At 48.5% G+C, this 22,765-nt stretch overlaps 1 protein-coding gene across 1 annotated transcript in view; it reads right to left on the reverse strand.

Annotated features, from left to right (window-relative positions):
* Nucleotides 1-12: 12 nt before the first annotated feature.
* LOC311118021 (transcription factor Sox-6-like) overlaps nucleotides 13-22,765 on the reverse strand; it is a gene marked incomplete at its 3' end in the record, with an annotated part of 29,825 nt that continues 7,072 nt past the window's right edge. The window contains exons 3-4 of the mRNA XM_084192905.1: nucleotides 5,688-5,808; nucleotides 13-176 (exon numbers count right to left, since the gene is read on the reverse strand). Coding sequence (XP_084049031.1) covers nucleotides 13-176; nucleotides 5,688-5,808 — 285 coding nt within the window. The remainder of the gene's footprint in view (nucleotides 177-5,687; nucleotides 5,809-22,765) is intronic.

Here is a 22,765-nt window from a genome sequence, read left to right on the forward strand (position 1 = left end):
GTGCGCAGCTCATTACTTAGCATACAGCTGCTTAGCCGTTTTTCTGCCCTGGGCTTGGCGGGCGTCCCGAGCAGCATTCTTTGTCGTAGCACATACCTGAAGCTGGAGGGGGCTGAGTCCTGACGCTGCCGCAGCTGCCATTGTGGATGGAATGAACTGCACCGGGTAGTTATCACCTGTCGGGAGGGAGAGAACAATGTGCACAGGTTGAGACAATGCGCTAAGGGAGCCGGGCCCACAGTGGCCAGGCATGTGCCAACACAGTCCCTGGGCCCTCCTCTCCCTCTCCTCTCCTCCTCTGGGCCCTCGGCTCCCGGCCCAAACATCTGCACTAACAAAAGGCTCAGCTGGGCCGACTGGAGCAGGATTACTCAGGAACGTATCCCTCCACCACACTACATCCCTCCTCACTCCCACTCCCTGCTCTCCTCTCCATCTCCACGCTGGAAACCAACAGGCACTATGAAAGGTGTGTGTTAAATATCTGTGTGATTATAAGTGATTACACAGAGGAAGTGGAGTGTTCTCTCAGGCATTTGTAGACATGCCCTGCTATTGTTTCACACAACATTGTTTGTTTGGCAGTGAGAGTCTTGGCAGACAAGAAGGAACAGTGCTTTAAGAAACTGGTTAGAACAAGTGTACTGTTACAATAACACGGTTAACAAATAACATTTTTATCTTGCTATCACATCAATCTAACCAGTATGAATTACCCTTTTTATATAATTTGTATTTTATTGCTTTACAGTGCCTTGGCTAGCTGTCAGTGAGTTTGAAGGACAGTCTATATGATTGATGTTGTGGGAGTGTTGAGTCTAACTCAGTACCAGAAGCCTTTACACTCAGCCCAGTGTGTTCAGACAGACAGACCAACCCCGGTGAGACGGGCCAGGCCAGTACTGTAGCCTACTGGGGGTTGACTGAAGCATGTGTACTGAGGGTAAATTGGCCCTAGTTCAGACCCCACTTCTACCTGTCACTTCATATGGTGCCATTAAGCCACAGGCATGACGGTGAATGTATATACCTTCTGTTTTGCGGAAGACACATTTCAGTTGAAAGCATTCAGTTGTACAACTGACTAGGGAGCCCCCTTTCCCTTTCAATTTCCCTTTTACTTCCTTCACCCTCACTTTGCAGTCTTGTACAGCACAGCACATTGTGATACAGCCAGGAAATTCCATCCCCATTTAAGGCAGGGGCAAATAAAATCACGCCAGTGAAGTGATTTCAAATTGTCTCGTAGAAAGGGTGCGGTGTGGGTCGTTACAACCCCCATGGGCTTTTTTCTCTCAATGCACCTCTCCTGCATGAGTATATACTGTAAAAAGCAGTGACTTCGAGGGGGGGGGGGCTCAATGACAAGTCATGTGAAACCAGGGAGGAAGTCATGTGAAACCAGGGAGGGGTCAGCTGCCAAGTGAGGACACCACCGGCACTGTACTGGGGGGTCTGGAGGGGGGTCTCGGGGGGTCTCGGGGGGTCTAGGGGGTCCAGGGTTGTATAAAGACTCCAGTAGACTGGGCGTGCTGCCAGCCTGGTGTCAGTAATGAAAGAGAATCAGGGTTTCAAGGGTGCTGCTGTCCTGAGGACGGCTGATCCCATGACTGATCCCATGGTCAGGCCTGGGTGATGGATCACTAGGAGGCTCCAACAGGGGAGGCCAGATGACGCCATGGCTGTGTCAGAGCTGGGTACATAACTCTGGCATATGGAGAAGGCACGCTATGGATAGGGTGTTTGTTGTCACTCCTGGAACTGCTGAGGGGATGAGATGGATGGATTCCCTTCATCATGACAAGTCGGCAGCCGTAGCCCTGATGCAGCACAGTGATCACTGTGATCAAAACAGGATCTCTCATCCATCCACAGTGATCACTGTGATCAAAACAGGATCTCTCATCCATCCACAGTGATCACTGTGATCAAAACAGGATCTCTCATCCATCCACAGTGAACCAAACTCAAGGGTGATTTCTGTCCTGTCAGAGCTTACATACAGAGGGTCCTCCATAGGAATCAACCAGTAATTTACCTCTGATATGGTCGGTACTACCAACGAGACCAGTATCAAAGACATTCCCTGTCCAACAAGACAGATGGGGCCAACGAGCCCCTAGCTGTTCAACATCATAATGCTATAGAGAAAGTGAAAGCAGAGACAGACAGGAGCTGCTGAATAATGTTTGAAGGTCTCTGTAGGTGATAGTAATGGTGGAGAGAGAGGTTCAACTCATCCTGCATTCCTTTCTCAGCCAGGTATCATGCTGCAAAACGGGCCAAATTAAGTGGAGTTGTGTGGGACTGAACGGCATCGGGCCCTGACCCTCTTTATCGGTGAGCACCCTCATCTAGTACAGGGCCCTCCAGCTGCCTGGAGCCTGTGCTTGAAGACACCACAGCATGAGAGCATGGGCTCAACACTAATGAAAATGAGTGGGTAGGACTATAGAGCAGGGCCTGACGCAGGAGAAGAGAAGATCCTTTCTCTAACAGAGCTCTTCACAACTAGGAACCTGATGCTAAGGGCAAGGGCAATCTAAAATATTCTGTCAGAATACTTGAGTTCTTTGAAAACAAGTGGCTATGGAATAAATGTTCAATTACTAACTCTATGCCCTATTTCATTTTCTCTGTTTGAAGTGCTAACAATGTCTCTATCCAGCTAAACAAGGCGGTGAGAGAGTTGGTGTTGAACAACAATTAGAAGGCCTAACACTTGTGAGCATGAATGGCTGACACAGATTCCATGGAGCTCTTATGCAGCTACTGTATTCAGTCACAAGAGGGACAGGCCCGTCGGTTATTGTGGGCCGGCCGAAACAGAAGTGTGGCAGCAGTCATTCCAGCAGGGTGTCTATGTGTGTCCTCATCATAGCATAGGGACCCAATGACCATGGAGTCATTCTGCAGGCCCATTAGACTACTATCAGAGTGAATGTCTCTGTGTCCATGTAAACAGAGCGAGCTGGGGTCTATTTGTTTAAAGGATGACCTGCGTCTCTGCTCTGCCATGCAACGTCAGGGCCATTGAGCACAGTGTGCAGAGTAGTTCTGTCGTTGTGGCAACACAGCGGGGTCAGGGTCATAAGCAGTGGTCCCTGGGAGGGTCTGTCTCATAAAGATGACATCAGATTAGTGTGCCCTAGCGTGGAAGTGAACGCTTGGCCACTTCACTAGTCTTCATGGAGGGTGGACACAGCAGCATCCTCTGCTCTATCAGACTGGTCATCAGATGGGATCTTGTGTTAGGGGGCTGAGGATAATAGAGCCGTTAAGCTACTTCAGTTGATGATGGTAGTCATTGGTAGTCACTTTCAGACCTTTTTTCCTTTTCTTTATGAATAACTCATGAATAATTCAGGATCTGTGTGTACACATGGCGACCCATGCATGCCGTGAGTCCATAATACCTCCTGTTATTTGTAATAAAACATTTTTTATGTCAAATGTATTAAAGAAATCAAACTGGCAAAATAATCCCCTCAGGCGCTTTGTTCAAGCTGTCATGCCTCTGTAGTTCCAAAATAGCTGACTTTTTTTTTCATCCTGTGGCTTTATAGTAAATGTATTAGCTGCACTAGCACACCTTTTAATGTTCTGCTATGTACCTGCTGACTAGACTAGCCAATCTTACTCGACCCCCTCTGCCTCCCTGCATGTCCTGGAGTTACCTCAATGTTGTGATAAGGTGCTAACAACAAATGTATTTCTGAGAGCATTCAGGACAGACAAAAGGAGGCCTGGACTTTCCCTCCCCCCAGGTCGGTCAGGGAGATGAGAAAACCCTTGCATGTGCAATTTGACTTTCCTTCCAGCCGATAGTCAATGTTCAGCAAGAAGGAAGAGGAATGCCCCAGCCATAGGGCTAAGGGGAGAGAGGCTGTGTGGCTGGGTCCACTCTGGGGCAGGGATCTGACTGAATATTTAAGGACAGAATCCCAGAGTGGCACATCTTTCATTCTCAGCAACACTGAGGCGAGGAGATCAGGGCGCGAGGTTACTGCCCTGGCAGGGAGTCGAACAACATGTCGTAGCAATTTCCCACAAATTTGTTTTGGGATTTGGAATGTGTTGCGTGTGGAGCCATTCTGTTTCTCTGTTCGTCACACAAAGGGAGAGGGAGGCATGCTGCTACAGGCAAGGGGAGAAGAGGCACCTCTGGGAGGGGGCCTGGCCTGCACCCTTCATCCCCACAGGACAAATGACGCTCGCCCTCCTCCTCTTCCTCCTCTCACTTTTACACTTTAACCCTGACTCTTCTAATCTCTTCTTTCTCCTGCTGTCTGTCTGTCTGTCTGTCTCTCTGGGTGAGTGACGTGTCAGCTCATCTCCATAAAGAGATACAGAGGGACAAGACACTATCTCAGGATAGTATGTATAGACATGAATACTGTAATGTTTCTGGTGCTATCACATTCCACCATTCGCAGTATGTTTAAATTGACATCTAAGCTGTACATAATCCTTTGAGCGATTGATGAGTACAGTGAGGGAGTGAGGGGGTCAGGGATGACCCAGGTAGAGTATTGTGTTACCGCAGCAGGCAGCTCCCTCAGCAGATTCTTCCACAGTGATTACAGCCAGAGAAGTCAAGACACTTTCATGTTGAAAAGCTGTTTACATTCCAGTGCTCCTTTACTCATATCCATTGTTGAACAGGCATGCTGCCTTGGAGATGAACACAGAACACTCCCCAAGGCTTGGCTCCATTTCCAAGGTGACATAGAGTAATGTACGTCATCTGCCTTGGCCTTACTGACTACACTTTTCTTTGATGCTGTATGGAGACTGGGATATGAGTAGTGTACAGATCCTATGATAACTGGGGCAGTGAAAATTAGGACTGAAAAAAAAGCATTACTGACATAAAATACATTTCAAGTAAATGTATGAAATATATACCCATAATAAATATGTAGGATAGAGTACATTGGGAAAGGTCCTTCATCAATGTCATAATATTACCCATGCTGTCAAAATGCACCTGTGTTTGTGAGGTGGAAAACTGCATCTCCATAACAGTGAGGGGTAGACAGAAAACAGGACAGACAGATACCAGGACAGACAGAAAACAGGACAGACAGAAAACAGGACAGACAGAAAACAGGACAGACAGAAAACAGGACAGACAGAAAACAGCACAGACAGAAAACAGGACAGACAGAAAACAGCACAGACAGCAAACAGGACAGACAGAAAACAGGACAGACAGAAAACAGGACAGATAGAAAACAGCACAGACAGCAAACAGGACAGACAGAAAACAGGACAGACAGAAAACAGGACAGACAGAGTCCGGACAGACAGAAAACAGCACAGACAGAAAACAGGCCAGACAGAGACACAGGACAGACAGAGACACAGGACAGACAGAAAACAGGACAGACAGAAAACAGGACAGAGACAGGACAGACAGAAAACAGGACAGACAGAAAACAGCACAGACAGCAAACAGGACAGACAGAAAACAGGACAGACAGAAAACAGGACAGACAGAGACAGGACAGACAGAAAACAGGACAGACAGAAAACAGGACAGACAGAAAACAGGCCAGACAGAGCACAGGACAGACAGAGACACAGGACAGACAGAAAACAGGACAGACAGAAAACAGGACAGACAGAAAACAGGACAGACAGAGACACAGAAAGAAACAACAGGGAGAAAGAGAGGAGCATACCTGGCTTGTAAGAGATTCCCGGTGGGAAGAGAAAGCCCTGCTGGGCTGCAGCGGCTGCTGCCAGGGTGCGTTGGTCGTGTGGAAAAATGGGGATCATGAGCGGAGGCATGTGACCCTGGACCTGCTGAACAGAGAGAGAAGCGGAGATCAGAGAGAGGCCTAGCTGAGCTACAGACACAAAGAGCAGCACACTGAGGCAAGCAGGCAGGCAGGGGGAGAGGAGAGGAGAGGGGAGCACAGAGCAGATCACAGCCCGGCCTAACGTGTCCTGACAGGGGGCTCTGCGGCTCTGACGGCCCTCGTGTGCTCACACAATACCTGGCCCGGCCACGTCTGTTCCTAATCCCCCAACACTATTTCACATCGGAACATCAAAGGACCCCGCCGCACGCGCATTGTTCACCCCCCCCCCCCCCCCCCCCCCCTCCCCGAGGCTGTGACACGTGGGAGGCAAAGGACGGGAATTGAGGTTACAGGATGTATTTGAGCACCTGTAGAGGGTTGTGTGGTGTGTACGGTGTGTGTACGGTGTGTGGGATGACTGATGGTGACAGATATAGACAGGTATGTGAATAGATCAACACAATGTCCTTAGGCTGTTCTCTATAGTGTTGGTGGTGTGGTGAGATGGGAGGTCGAACCATAACGCTTTATACAGACATGCACAAACACACAAACAACCAGCTGCCCTGACTGACAGGGGAAGATGAGCTCAGATATACAGCCTTTATCTCATAGTTTTGGAGGATCTTTTATACAAACGATAAAAGCCCATGCGATAATTTACAGCAACCGGCTTTCAGCTGGGAAAAAATTGAAGGCAGTCCAAAAGCGCTGTCTGTTTGTGATATTTCATCTTAACGTCCAGAGCCACGCCCTGCCCCCCACATATTCTACACTGCTCCTCAAACTGTCTAAACTGTTTCAGTCTAACATTATTAACCTTCACCGTCCACGCTGAAGCTGACTCTCCTGTTCTGACTCTCTACGGCAAGAGGAGAAATATGTGCTCTCGCTGTGTGTGTGAGTGTGTGTGTGTGTAAGTGTGTGTAAGTGTGTTTGTGTTGTGGATGCCTCTTACAGGCAGTGTAGTGTGTGGGGGGGTTTGGAATGAGACACATGTTGAGAGCTGAAGCAGGGCCCAATCTGACTGTGATCCTCTGCTTCCTGCCTGCCGGTGATGGGGCTCAGCTAGGCTGTGTTGGGCCTGCAAGGGTTAATCTAGCACCGGGCCAGCCTACCTCAGGGGAACCCGCCTGGAAAACGGGTTAATAAAGGTCAGCCCCCAAAATAAACACTTTACAGAATGTTTCTCCATTCATCCCTCTTTAAAATCAACTTGCAATAAAACGGGTCTGGGTGCAATTACTGCCGCAGCATTGGGGCATGAAATCAACCTGCTTCGAGCAATGACTTTTCCCCCACGTTCTAGCTGAGGTCTGCTTATGATCTCCACTTTTTATTCCGTCTGCTCCCCCTGTGTGCCCTGATCTGGTGCAGCAGTGCCTGTTCCCCACTGCTATATGTCCTCAGGACCACTCTATCGATCTGGCCAGAGGTGCAGAGGTAGACTGAAAACTAAATAAATAACACTTTCTGTCTACGGAGCTTTTCAACAAAGTGCAAGTATAGAAAGTACATCAGAAAGGAATGGAGAAGTATAGCATTTCCTTTTTCTTTACTATAATCTGAAAAGTATTTCCGTAAAATGTGCTGCGGCTGGAGAAAAGTACATGACCTGGAATAAAATGTATTTTTTATTGGGATTGGTGTTCCAGGTTTCCAGGTAGAGCGGATGAAAGATGGCCCTTGGCCCCGCATGTATAGAACATATGGGAAAACGCAACAATTAATGTCCCAACATGAGTTAGAGCCAGCGACAGGTGAAGGGGTACCCTGGGGAACAGGGCCTGCCCTGTGTTGGAGTGTTTGTACTATAAAACCAGATGAAGTATTTTTCTGAATGTACTGCACTCACGGTGCAGAGAAAGATTCTCTGAAGCAGACACTCTCCCTCCCGGTGTGTCAGTATTGAGTGTGTTAGTCTACCCTCAGGAAGGTTATTAAGGTCAGTCACATACATAATTGCAATTAACCTTACTCGCATTAAACTAGCAAAACAAATCACGCTAAAGCCAGGGTGTTACACTGAAACAGCTGCTCCAACGTAAGTGGAACTATTATTAAAATAAGCTGAATACACTGTGGCTCATAGATTCAACACATTTCATCATAATTATATTACTCCATAGCTATAAACGGCTTATATCACTGATAAATATTTATCTTAACTATTCCCTGTCATAATTTTTTGAAACAGTAATATCATCAATTTAGTTCTCTAATGAAATCAGACATACATATTTGTTCATACAAAAGACTGAAATAAATATGTTTAGGCATGTCGACACTAATTACTGTAGGGATCACTCTAGGAGCAGAATGAGATTCTGTTCAGATATCTGATGCCATATAATTGGAATCTGAGAGAAAATCTATATCAAGAAAATACAGTGTCAATCAGACAATCGCTAAATTCATCAAATATCCTGAATGTTGCCTAAAAACAAAACTGTAAATGAAAAGGGAAATCTATCCAGTGACAGCACTGTGTTTTTATTAAATAGATATCACAATAAAGAGATTTACTCAGGCAAGAGGAAATGTAAATGTGCATTGGGGGAAAATACGTGCATTGGGTTTGAATGGTTGTGTTTTACAGTAATGAGCACTGTGCATTAAACTTTAATTTACTCTGCTAATGTCAGAGAAAGGGAAATCAAATCTGGAGAAGCTTCAAAGTGCTATCTAATAGTGGAGGTTTGCCTTCAGCCTGTCAATTAACACATGGCACGGTAGTTGAGCAGACAATGCATTTATCAATTTACACATTATCACTGTCATTTTCCGTTGACTGGAAATGAATGCCAGTTATGAGGATACGTTGTTGATAAATTACAGATCAGCTCCCAGACAAAAGATTTCAATTTCAGTGTATGTTTGTGTGTTTGTGTGTGTCAGTTTCTCCACCCTTTGTGGCAACACCCAGACCCTGAAAGAGTTACCCTCAAGTTCATCTGCCTATTGGCTGGGTGCCCAGAATATTTCTATTGCCAGGATGATCTTGAGGAGTCTGATAGAATGAAGTGGAGCAGATGTGTTGGGCAGCGTCCTCCCCACTCCTGGTAAATACAGCGCATTGTTACGCTGGCACTGCTCTCTCTTTGTCTTAGCACTGCTAAGCACTGGATAATACCATTTCACGCCATCTGCCCCAAAGCTTCATTAAAGATACATGAATGGGCTATCTTATGAGGAACAGGTGCTATTGTTAGTCCCCGAAGACTGAGGATCGGACTCTGAATACTTGAGGAAGAGCATCTGTAGTGATCAGTCAGACAGATAGTTGGCTGGGGCTGCTCCCTCTGCCAGCACACACACCAACAGAGGTCTCCAGGGGTGAGAGAGGCCTCTCAACCGCCTTGCAACATGTATCATCAATTCAGATGACCTGATGAAGTCTGTACCAGTCCAGTGCGCAATCTGTTTTCCTCTCAACGATGTGCTTGCATAATGAGAAAAGGCACTAACTCTCAGTTTTAATTAGATTTAACACTGTGAACAAGATCTAAAAGAAACAGAAAAAAAAAATTACACAAACATATCTGTGAATATAATAAAAAATGACTGACAATAAAGTGTGTAAATCCAGCTTGAGTATATAGTGAGCGTCATTCTAACTGAATCAATGTCATTAGTGGAAGCGTTGACATCAAGCACTACAGTGTTGTAATGGTTTACAGCAGCACCTAATCCTGGGGTCAGCCAGTGCAGAGAGCAGAGACAGCCAGAGGCCTGGGATTGACCATGGTCAGATTACCATTAGACACACTCAGAGTAAGAGACAGGGCTATCACACACACACTGACAAACACACAGACACATGCACGCACACAAACACGCGCATGGAAACAAACACATACAGGTGCAAATGGAGATGTACAAGCCATTACTGTGCTCAATAGGGCCCCTGTCAGTACCTATGCTCTTCACTGTCTGTAGCGGTCTTTACCCAGGGCCCAGCAGACACCCTGCAGCACTACCGACCCAGCCCAGCAGGCCCTCCCGCACCCCCAAATACTAACACAGTCTAATCCTCACCAAGCGTCACTCTGGGATGCTGTCTTCTTCCCCTTTTTAAAGGAGGAGGGGAGTTGTTTTAACATGTCCAAATTCCCTCAACCTTGACAAGATGAGATAGAAGACAGAAAAGGAAAGAAAGAAAATGGCTGATTTTTTTCTCACTGTGTTTTCAAAGTTGGAGCTGCTGAGAGGCACAGTGGGAGTCTCAGGTGAAATGTCTAAACGGTAGTGCTACCCAGATGTGTTTGGAGGAATATCAGACCTGTATTTATCAGAGGTTTCATCTTTATTCATTTGATTTAAAGAGAGTCACCCAGAGTATAGGAGTCTAATAACATGACTTGTGCAGTATTACACTATAAAGCTAAATAGACAATTAGGCAAAAAATTGACTAGAAATCACTGACAGGGAGTCTAAATGTGCTTATAAACCTACACTATTTCTGCCAGCTGTTCTGCCACAGCTCCAGCAATCCCACTTTTCACATCTTACCTGAGGAGTTAGAAAATAAATTGGGCTGATATAGTTTTACCCAGAGAGGACTTGCTCCAGCTGTTACTGTAAGTACTGATAGTTGACACGTCGTTCCCCCCTACTCTCCAATGAGTCACACACCAAACGCCTGCAAGTGGAAAGCATTTTAGGTGATCCATTTGAAGGTAAAGCGATCTACAGGAAGCTGGCAGCCCTGGCTTCATCCCCACAGAAAGCACTGTAACACTGACACCAGACGGTCATGTGAACTCAACACCCGGCCTGCTACTGTGCTGCAGAGAGAGAGAGAGAGAGAGAGAGAGAGAGAGAGAGAGAGAGAGAGAGAGAGAGAGAGCTGTGCGAGTGCTTTCTGGAGCCCAACCAGGAGGAAAATCACTGAATGGAACCACTCATGGGCTCTAGAGTCTGTGCATTACTTTGTTCTAGAGAGTTCAATTCATAAAACAATCCCAGAGATCCCCAAGCACACATTACTCCCACATCACAGGTCATTTATCAGTTAACCGCACCCCTCCAGTGTGAACGCACCACGGCTTTACGCACTAATCCAACACAGGCTCTCACACACACACAGGCACGTGCACACTCACAAAGATACAATGTGACAGCACAAAAGGGTGCACACACACACACACCCACACCCACACAGACCCACACACACAGTCCAGTGTAGTGGTGTTATCAGAGTCCCAGACATTGTGCTCTGTGGCTGTTTGGTGTGTGATGGTAATCAGGCCAGTGGATCGATAGCGCTGAGCCTGTCACGATTCAGACAGACGACCAGAGGACCACAATTGCGTCACACCAGAAAGTTTATTAAACTTAAGGGAAAAGGGAAGTAGGGAGTGAATGAAGGCTCCAGGGGTAACAGGGATCCCGTCCAATGTGCTGGGTCTGTGCCCCCCCCAGTGGCAGCGATGCGTCCTATGAAGCCGGTGGTGGGTGGTCCAGAAGTCCTGGGGGGGGGGAGACACAGACACAACAGGGCGGAATGAAACAAGGCAGCAGTACAGTTCAGGGGAAATCCAATATACGTAGTAGCAAGGCAGAAGGCTGGTCAGAGTTACCGGGATTGAAGAGTAGTCAGGAGTCGTAATGGCAGAAGCAGGTCTGGATCTCCTGAGGCAGAAGAGTATCCAAAAAACAGGCAGGTCCGGGGTCACAAAACCAGGGTGAGCCAGAAGCGCGAGCAAACAGGTTCCGGGTGTGAGCTTTGCAGACGATCTGACACCGGAGAGCTGAAAGACAGGGCCTTAAATACTGGGAGAGGTAGTGGGTAATGCAGCGCAGCTGGCAGAGTAATTAGAGCAGAGCAGAGCAGGGACAGGTGGAGCTAGTTAGGCTGAGTAGAGAGAGTGGTGAGCAGAGTGGAAGAAAATTAAGGTGGTAACCCGGTGGAGTGAGAGGCCCATGACAGAACCCCCCCCCCAAGGGACGGCCCCAGAAGTCCCAAGAGCAACACCACGCCGGGCGGGAGGAGGGGAGCCGGAGGAGGGCTAGAACTCCTCCGAACGGTCCGAGTGAACGTCCTCATCCTCGGAGGAAGCCGGAGGGCCGTGGTCGGGAGATGGGACAGGTCCCGAGACAGGATCAGGCACAGGACAGGAAGCCGAGCGGGCCGGACGGTTAGGGACCCCTCTGGGGCGGCCCCTACGGATTGCAGGTTGATCAGGATGCCGTTGGTGGAAAGCGGTGATGAGAGTCCTATCCACAATCCGACTAGCTGGCACCCAGGTCCTTTCCTCAGGTCCATAGCCCTCCCAGTCAATGAGGTACTGGAGACCCCTACCCCTCCGTCTGGACCGAAGCAGGCGGCGGACGGTGTAAACCAGACCACCATCGACGAGCCGTGGAGGAGGAGGACCAGGCGCAGCAGGGACCAGCGGACTCTCATGGATGGGCTTAATCTTAGACACATGGAAAGTGGGGTGCACCCTCAGGGAATTAGGCAGTTGGAGCCGGACAGCAGTTGGGCTAATCACTCTTATGATAGGGAATGGGCCAATGAACCGAGGTGCCAGCTTCTGCGACTCCACCCTGAGTGGCAGGTTCTTCGATGACAACCACACCCTCTGACCAACATGGTAGGTGGGAGCAGGAATTCTCCGACGGTTGGCCCCGGTAGTGTAGCTGGCAACGGATCTGAGGAGTGTGGCTCGGGCTTGTGACCAGGTGCGGCGACATCGACGGGCAAAAGCAAGTGCAGATGGGCAAGTAACCTCCTCTTCCTGGCTGGCAAATAGAGGAGGCTGGTATCCATAAACACATTGGAAAGGGGACATACCGATGGCAGAGCAGGTCAGAGAATTGTGTGCGTACTCCACCCATGTCAATTGCTGCGACCAGGAGTGGGGGTTGCGTGAAGTCATGCATCGCAGTGCCTTCTCGAGCTCCTGATTAGCCCGCTCTGACTGCCCATTGGATTGGGGATGGAATCCGGAAGTCAGACTGACTGTGGCTCCCAGCAGGTGACAGAACTCCTTCCAAAAAGCGGAGGAGAATTGTGGACCACGGTCAGAAACTACATCCTTTGGCAGTCCGTGGATCCGGAAGACGTGTTCCAGGACCACCTGGGCGGTCTCCTTGGCGGTTGGGAGCTTGGGGAGGGGAATGAAGTGTGCCATCTTGCTGAAACGGTCAACGATGGTGAGAATGACGGTCATGCCACTTGAAGGGGGCAGCCCCGTGACAAAGTCAAGGGCGATGTGAGACCAGGGACGTCTGGGCACAGGCAGGGGCTGCAGCAATCCGGCTGGGGGCTGGCAGGACGACTTGTGTTGGTTGCAGATGGGGCAGGCTTGGACGAATTCCCGTACATCCTTCCTCAGAGAGGGCCACCAGAACCTCTGGGCGAGCAGGTTGTAAGTGCGGGTGGAGCCAGGGTGACAAGCTAGGCGGGAGTCATGTCCCCACTGAACGACCTGGGACCTCAGGTCTTCGGGGACAAAAAGGCGGTCAGCTGGGCAAGTGCTGGGACCTGGCTGGTTACGGAGAGCCTCCAGCACCTGTTCCTCAACAGCCCAGGTCAGAGCTGCAACGATGCAGGGACTTGGCAGAATCGACACAGGGTCCTTGGAGGGGGTGTCATCCTTCTGGAATTGACGGGAGAGGGCGTCTGGCTTGGTGTTGCGTGATCCAGGCCGGTATGACAGAGTGAAATTAAACCTGGTGAAGAACAGGGCCCAGCGGGACTGCCTGGAGTTCAACCGTTTGGCCGTGCGGATGTACTCCAAGTTCTTATGATCGGTCCAAACGAGAAATGGAATGGTGGACCCCTCCAGCCAGTGACGCCACTCCTCCAAGGCAAGCTTCACAGCCAGCAGCTCACGGTTCCCTATGTCGTAATTGCACTCAGAGGGGGACAACCGACGTGAGAAAAAGGCACAGGGATGGAGCTTCCTATCCTCCGCAGCCCACTGAGAAATCACAGCACCAACTCCCACATCCGAGGCGTCCACCTCCACAATGAATTGCCGGTCCACATCAGGCATCTGGAGGATGGGAGCGGAGGTGAACCTCACCTTGAGGGTACTGAAGGCCTTGTCGGCTGCTGGGGTCCAGGTGAAGGGTTGCTTGGTGCTGGTTAGAGCAGTGAGAGGGGCAGCAACGGTACTGTAGTTCCGGATAAACTTCCTATAGAAGTTAGCAAACCCCAGAAACTGTTGCAGCTTCTTTCTGTTCTCCGGAACTGGCCATGAAGTGACTGCTGATACTTTGGCAGGATCCATTTGGATACTTCCCTCTGCCACTATGTACCCCAGGAAGGCCACTGTCTTGACGTGAAACTCACATTTCTCTGCCTTGGCGTAGAGGGAATTCTCCAGAAGACGATGAAGGACTTGCTGGACATGGCGGGTGTGTTCAGACAGGTTTCTGGAGTAGATTAAGATGTCATCCAGGTAAACGAAGACAAACTTGTTTAACATGTCCCGCAGTACATCATTCACTAGAGCCTGGAACACAGCAGGAGCATTGGTGAGGCCAAAAGGCATAACCAGATACTCGTAGTGGCCTGTTGGTGTATTGAATGCGGTTTTCCATTCATCTCCCTCCCGGATCCGCACTAGGTGGTAAGCGTTTCTGAGATCCAACTTGGTAAAAATAGTGGCTCCCTGGAGCAACTCAAAAGCAGAGGTGAGCAGAGGCAGAGGGTAACGGTTCTTCACTGTGATGTCGTTGAGTCCCCTGTAGTCGATGCAGGGGCGAAGAGATCCGTCCTTCTTCCCCACAAAGAAGAAGCCAGCACCAGCAGGAGATGAAGATGAACGGATTAATCCTGCGGACAGAGAACCATTGATGTAGTCCTCCATGGACTTTCTTTCAGGAGCAGACAACGAATAAAGACGACCCTTTGGAGGAGCTGTTCCAGGGAGGAGGTCGATGGCACAGTCGTACGGTCGGTGAGGGGGCAGAGATGTGGCTCTTGCTTTGTTAAACACCTCTCTGAGACCATGGTAGCATTCTGGGACATTGGAGAGGTCAGGAGCGGAGTTAGTAGGTACTGGCCGAGGGGGTAGTGCGGCAGCAAGCAGGCAGGTTCGGTGGCAGTCCTCTCCCCACTCCCTGATCACCCCGGTCACCCAGTCGAGCTGAGGGTTGTGCCGGCGGAGCCATGGGTAACCCAGGATGAGGGGTTGGCCTGGAGAGGGGAGCAGGTGAAACTGGATAGTCTCTTGATGGTTTCCGGACAGACCCATCGAGACCGGGGCTGTGACATGAGTGACCGATCCGAGTAAGTGTCCGTCCAGTGCCCGGGCAGGAATAGGAGGTGTCAAACGGAGGTTCTCCAGTCCCAGTTGGCGTGCCAGCTTGATGTCCATTATGTTGGCTTCGGCGCCAGAATCCACCAGAGCAGCCAGGGTGTGAGTTGAGTCAGAGAGGCGGAGGTGAACTTGCAGCAGGGGTTTGCGGTCGGAGGACTGGATGGTCATTGAACTCAACCGGACTCCCCCTATGCCCGGTGAGCTTCGGCCCTTTAAAGGGCAGGTTACCACACGATGTCCATCACCTCCACAATAGAGGCAGAGGTTTGAGGTGAAGCGGCGCTGGCGCTCTGCAGGAGTGAGGGAGGCTCGCCCAATCTCCATAGGCTCAGACTGATCAAGCTGACCTGGGTGAGTGGCAGTAGATGACAGGAGCCCAGTCGGATCTCTCCGAATGCCGGTAGTAGGTGGACCTTGGCGCCCCCTCTCACGACGACGGGTCTGTATCCTTCTGTCGATCCTGACAGTCAGTGCGATGGCTTCATCAAGAGTGGAAGGCAGTTCATGGGAGACCAACTCGTCCTTGATATAGTCAGCCAAACTATGGAAGAACGCGTCCACCAACGATGGTGTGTTCCAAGAACTTCGTCTAGCCAGGGTTCGGAAGTCGATGGAATGGTCTGCGACTGTACGTCTGCCTTGTCGAATACTGAACAGTTCACGAGACGCCTCTGCGGTGGGTGAATCCAGGTCAAACACCTTCAGCATCTCCTCAGCAAACAGGTCGAAGGTTGCACATGCGGGGGTTTGACGTTCGAACTCTGCTGTTCCCCAGAGTCGAGCTCGGCCCGTCAGGTGAGTGATGGCATACCCAACTTTAGCCCCCTCCGTGGCGAAGGTCCTTGGCTGCAAGGAGAACTGAAGTCGGCAGCTAGTCAGGAATGGCCGGACCTGGGTTGAATCGCCGTTGAACCGCTCGGGGTTTCCAATCTTGGGTTCCGGAGCAGCGGCTGCAATGACCGGGGCAGGTAACTCGGGGGCTGGGCTGGTGGGCAGACTGGCTGGGGTAAGGTTGGTGAGGAGTTGAATGATCATGGCGAGTTGTTGTTGCTGCTGCTGGAACTGCTGCTCATGCTCATCGGTTTCCATGTCGGGGAAAGTGTGCGCTGAGTCCATAATGGTCAGATCGTACTGTCACGGTTCAGACAGACGACCAGAGGACCACAATTGCGTCACACCAGAAAGTTTATTAAACTTAAGGGAAAAGGGAAGTAGGGAGTGAATGAAGGCTCCAGGGGTAACAGGGATCCCGTCCAATGTGCTGGGTCTGTGCCCCCCCCAGTGGCAGCGATGCGTCCTATGAAGCCGGTGGTGGGTGGTCCAGAAGTCCTGGGGGGGGGGAGACACAGACACAACAGGGCGGAATGAAACAAGGCAGCAGTACAGTTCAGGGGAAATCCAATATACGTAGTAGCAAGGCAGAAGGCTGGTCAGAGTTACCGGGATTGAAGAGTAGTCAGGAGTCGTAATGGCAGAAGCAGGTCTGGATCTCCTGAGGCAGAAGAGTATCCAAAAAACAGGCAGGTCCGGGGTCACAAAACCAGGGTGAGCCAGAAGCGCGAGCAAACAGGTTCCGGGTGTGAGCTTTGCAGACGATCTGACACCGGAGAGCTGAAAGACAGGGCCTTAAATACTGGGAGAGGTAGTGGGTAATGCAGCGCAGCTGGCAGAGTAATTAGAGCAGAGCAGAGCAGGGACAGGTGGAGCTAGTTAGGCTGAGTAGAGAGAGTGGTGAGCAGAGTGGAAGAAAATTAAGGTGGTAACCCGGTGGAGTGAGAGGCCCATGACAGAGCCAGACTTTGATCCCTCAGCCTTGTGGCTAGCTGGTATTAAGGCCAGGTCTCCACCTCCACCTCCCTCCCCTCCACCTCCCTCCCAGACTAGAGAACATTGTTCCCTTTACTCTGAAATGGGAGCCCAATCTACTACAGAGGTACAGGTCAGCAACAAAAGGTCCTTGTCATGGACATGACTGTGACCCATCTCCCCCCTCCTCCGGACCCTTAGACCTCACATTTAGCCAGCAGGTAAAACATTAACATCGTCTGCCAAAGGACACAAGTCATTCTCTATTCTGCTGGAGAAGCGTCTGAGGCGTCTGAGCAAGAGTCTGACTAATAACAAGTGTACGCTACGCCGCTGCACTTTGACAACAGGGACTGTCTGGAGGGTAGGGGTGGGGGGTAGTATAAAAATATATATATATGCACTCACTAACTGTAAGTCGCTCTGGATAAGAGCGTCTGCTAAATGACTAAAATGTAATAATGGGTAGTGTCCCGTCTCCCTCCAGTTTATCTGCAGTAAAGAGCAGGGTAAGGTGCAGAGGAATCCGACACTGGGGTGAGGTCGGGCCGTCTGGGGAATAACCAATAGATGACTTCTTGTTCCACTAATTCCTTACACAGTAAAACAAGCTCTCTTGGAATGGAGCCATTCCAATATGTCTATATTAAGTCTGCTGCTGTTAAAAAGCAGGGCAGACAGCACCCTCCAGCCCAGCCCCCTCCCTCCCCCTGACTTCCCCTGGTTCCAGGCTGGCTCAAGAACTCTGCACTGACTGGAGGCTGCTGTAATCTACTGTACTATATGCCACACTGGAAACCATTCATACAGTTTGTCAGTACACTAAAGGTTATACCTAAAGAATTATAGGACATTTAGAAGTGTGATGTTTAGGTTATGATAGAAAAAGTAATATGAGACTTTCCAATCATAATGCTGAAAATAAGAATAGAATATGATGCAACATACCAGTATGTTGGTGAATGTTACTGATGTTCAGTAAATTGGTTAAAGCAGTAAAATGTTAAGAGTACAAAGCAGAATAATTAAGCTACTCCCCTGAGAATAGACGTGATCAATGTAGATTCAAGAGAAATTGTATACTTAAGGCAAATTCTTGTAGAGTCTCAAATACCTTAAATGTAATTTCAGTTTGTAAATATTTAAAGTAATTAGATTGGTATTGAATATACTCTCTCTCACACACACAGAGGTGCACACACACACACAGACACACACACACACACACCCACACTATCCCCTCTCCCATATAAATGTCCTGCTATTCTAGGACCACATTCTTACATTACTAACACCTCTTCAACATTACATTTCCACAAAACATGAGATCTGGGTGGATTTTTTTTGTTAGGCACACAATGAAATAGAAGGTAAAAAAATCATATTCTGGCATGGTCTGGTCATAACATTAAAAAGGTTTGCAGTAAACTGGCCAAATCCATGGGGACTCCCTCAAACAGCATGGATAATGACAGGAAAGATGCAAACATACATAAACAAACCCACAAGTGAGTCAGGACCCAGCATCATTATCCCGCATATACATCCCGGCTCTATGGGAATGGGAATAAGCAAAATGCCTCTGACCCTCATTGCAGGGGGGTGAGTGGAGTTCTAAAAGAGGTTTGACACGGCCTAGTCAGATAGCCCACCATAACCATGCGTGAACAGGCTGGGGGGATGTGAGGAATAGAAGGATGTGAAGTGTAGGAGAAAATGTGAAATACTATTGGCATATGCCTGTGAAATCCTCTAATCCCTCAACATACTGTTAGGAGAGGCCAATCTCTGAGGGGCAGGAAAACACATGCTCTCCACATAGCATTTTATATTGAATTATTTATCTTCTGATCCTTTTCATGTGTAAATCATCACTTGTAAAAATATACTGATGTACAGTCAAATTTCTGATATTTTCTCATGTAATTCAGTTTATTTAAAACCAACATGTATGATTTATATTTTTATTTTAAACATCTACTGTTTCTGTGAAGATATAAGAACACAATTCTAACAACCTCACCATTGTGGAGACTGGGTGGGAGACTGAGCGGGAGTCTGGAGTGAGTTTATAAGAGAATGTAGTCTGATGGTGGGTCAGAGAGCTGGCTGGCTGGCTGGCTGGCTGGCGTTGGACCACCCCTAATCTAATAATGGCATTGTCCACATGGCGGCTGGCTGGGCTCTGGGCTGGAGGCTGGTCAGGAGGGGGCTGGAAGAGCAGGGGAGGACTTCCTCTTCTTCCTGTCCTCTCCTCCGCTCCCTCCGCTCCACTCATAGACTGAGCCTCTGTCTTCACAATTGCCTCCCAGCTGCTGCGGCTTGGGAAAACAACAGAGTGGGCTCTGTTGTCCGGCAGAAAGCACGATTGTTACGAGGGGCCACTTTATTACAGGCACATGAGTGTGCCGAGACTTTAAAACACGCTCAAATGTCATGTGCACACCGAGTGACGGGCAAGAATAATCCTGGAGAAAACCCCCCCTAAAAAACAAAACAATTCTGTGTCTGAAAAACGGTGCAGGACAGAACGGGCCATTCATTGTGTTCCGTGGGGAATGCTTGGACTCTCCTCCCCCCGAAAACAAAAAGGTTCTTTTTTTGCTGCCGCTGCCATGGGCTGAATGCTTTGCTTTGCCACCCCGGCCCTAAGAAAATACGGGCCCCCTTTCTCCCTGCCGGCTGGCCGCACACACTAGATCCTATTAATGCAGCCCTCTCCCTGTGAGTGTGCCCACTGTGGAGGCCGAGGGCTGCGCAGAGCCAACGCAAAGACAAAACAGTTTGCTCAACATTAGCAGGGAAAACACTGGCCGAGCGGAGAGGGAGAGGAAACTAAGTCAACTTCACACTGGAGGATGTGTTCTCCGTCAACTGATATTTTCCTTTGGAGCACGGGGTACAATGAGTGCTAAGTATAAGGCGACTGGCCACCTTCATCCAGGAAAGGATTGTGGGGAGCAATAGAGTTATAAACAGGTGCTTTATAATGATATTCAGAGGTCATAGAGTACGGCTTTATGTATCATAGCTACGGTTGGCCTCGTTTCAGTATCAGTAATGAGCTGTAAAGTGCTCCTGTTAGGGTTATGAAGTTTATTTAGCAGTATTGTCTTATCACAGAGCTCACTAGGTTCCCTAATGCCTGATGAGATGCACTACAGCTCCAGTGATCTGCTGTCTTGTGTTGATTACTGTTATCACTAGCATTGAGCTGCTATGAGAGGCTGCAGTGTCCTGGCATAAATTACCAAGTCCCAGTGCTTGTTTGGAATCCCCTCAGGTGACTAATTTAAGACAGACACTCAGGTGTGACTTTACACATTACACCTGTTCATGTGACAGCCCTTGTCAAGATGCAGGCAGTTCATTAACGCAGCCTAAACGTGCGAGGTGTGGGAACACAAAGACGCCGCGTTGCCCTGCTGATAATTACAAGACCGCTAGGAGATGTTGTGTCATTAACATTAATAATGGAGGCGTGTTTATGTACATGCTTACATCACCGACAAAGACGTGTGTTCCTAGCATATGTTCCCCACACAAACGTGCCTTTGTGTGCCAGGCAGGCAGCCTCTATGAACCCATCACATCGTGTAAGTACTGGGGATGTGTATCTTTCAACGTTTACACTCTCCAGTTTGCCATTCACAAGCCAGGGCCCAGTGTCAGAGGAAATGGTTCCTAATGCAATAATAAGGCCATTCAATATCCCCACTCTCTGTGTGTACCTTAACCCTGACCTAACGAAGAAAAGGAAGCCGGAAGAGTCTTTCAGCGGCAAGGGAGACGTACGTCGACAAAACCTACAGACCAAATTGTCCCAGATAGCCTGCACTGTTTATATTCTAAATGTCTGAATTTGTTTTAACAGGCCAGCGACGTTACTGGTCTAGCCGTTCATCTACTTAGCTTAATTTCCAAACCATCACAGCCATTGCTGAGGTTGTATCTATTAAGCCTTTTTTGTGCATCATTAAGTTTTAAAAGGGGCGCGATAGCGTTATTGTTCAAATTGCACACGACTTTATTTAACGTCAGCATTTCTTCTGCTTCCTGACAAGAAGTCACATTTCATAACTAATTAAATTGATCCCTCCCCCCGCCCAACGCAGGCCACTAAATGGAATTATTTGCATCCAAGTGTCAATATATTAAATCACAGGGGCTAATGAGTTGGGTCAATGCTTTCTTTTATCTTTAGTCTTGCATGTGCACATCTTCATCAGCTAACAGTCTCCTTTAACTGGTGGATGAGCATGTTATGTAGGGCTGGATCTATAGAGCTATCTCCCTCCCTGGGCTCAAGCCAATATGATTTGATGAGACCGTTAGGGCCCCAGCATAATCCCACTACTGCCAGCCTAGCTAAACGTATGAAAACACGCTATCACTTCCTGTTCTATTATTCTCTGGCTGTGCTAATTGGGGAACTTACACATTCCCTTTAACAATGTCTATTTTGGTGTGTTTTGCCAATGCATTAATAAGAGTCTCTTAGAAGATAATTTGCACCCTGGAAAACAACAGAAACATCTGAGAGGCATAAATTAGGAGCCATTATCTTTGTTCAATTAGCAGCCACCCTTGTGTTTATCTAAAGTTCATTTTAAATTATTCACCATTATGTGGTAGCTGTGTGCTTTGTTCCAGCTAAAATGTTCACCAAATAAAATGTTGGGTGCAATTACCGTTCATTGGATTACAAGGGCAAAGCATATTGTGTGTAGACTACAGTACAGTAAGCCAGTAAATTGGGGGAATTACTGTATTGGCTTGTGCCACATGATCTTTAGATAGGGCGTGACGGGCAAGGAACCTTATTACAATGACTGTAAATAATGAAAACCGAGCAGGAGCCAGAGTGACCTTTAGAGAGTATGGCACCGGGCAGAAATGGACCACTTGGGCTGGAGTAGTTATCTACAAACTGTAGTCAATGACTCACAAACAAGACTCCCACTCTTGCATTTGCCCTGATAATCTTCTGTATGTTCCACTATAGGTTAGAAGGCTACGAGTCATGTTCAAGGAATTTGTGTGTGACTCAGAGACACACTAACAGGAGAGCCACCCACCACACTGCTGCAGTAGGACTGGAGCTGCTCACCTGCACACTGTCTAGCATAGCAGCAGTAGCACCTTACTGATAGACAGACAGACAGACAGACAGACAGACAGACAGACAGACAGACAGACAGACAGACAGACAGACAGACAGACAGACAGACAGACAGACAGACAGACAGACAGACAGACAGACAGACAGACAGACAGACAGACAGACAGACAGACAGACAGACAGACAGACAGACAGACAGACAGACAGACAGGGGCCTCTCTCTGTGCCCATATAGAGGGGAGAGGGATTGTTGCCTTTATTCAAAACCAATGTGTGTGTGACACAAAGGGCTCTGTGTTTAATTAGGAGGTCCCTATTGCCTGGGCAGACAGGACCCGCTTTTATAGAGCTTCCCCTGTGAATTCTATCAGCGCTTTGCAACACTGGGACACGGAGCTGCATCCTGAAAATCTCTAAAAAGGCTGCTATTCTTTCTAATGTGTTTTTGTGGGATTTCAAAAACAGACTCAGAGAGACAGAGAAAAACTGGTAGGTTAATAAAAGCAAATGATGTATTCAGGAATTTGTGGCATAGTCTGTTCATCAACGATAATGGTAAAGAAGAAAAACATGATTAAATTACAGCTCCATGAGTATCTGCATGTAATGGAATGAATCCTACCTTGAGACAGACACACCTACGTAACTTCAACTGTATGCCAATTTGAGCCTTTAAAAGCAAACACTGTCAAAAAAAAGTTTGATTGTTTAAAGGAACCTTGTGGATACATGTGTCATACCTAGGTTT

This window comes from Coregonus lavaretus (genome assembly GCF_964263955.1).
Source record: "Coregonus lavaretus genome assembly, contig: HAP1_SCAFFOLD_6932, whole genome shotgun sequence".
NCBI classification, from domain to species: Eukaryota; Metazoa; Chordata; class Actinopteri; order Salmoniformes; family Salmonidae; genus Coregonus; species Coregonus lavaretus.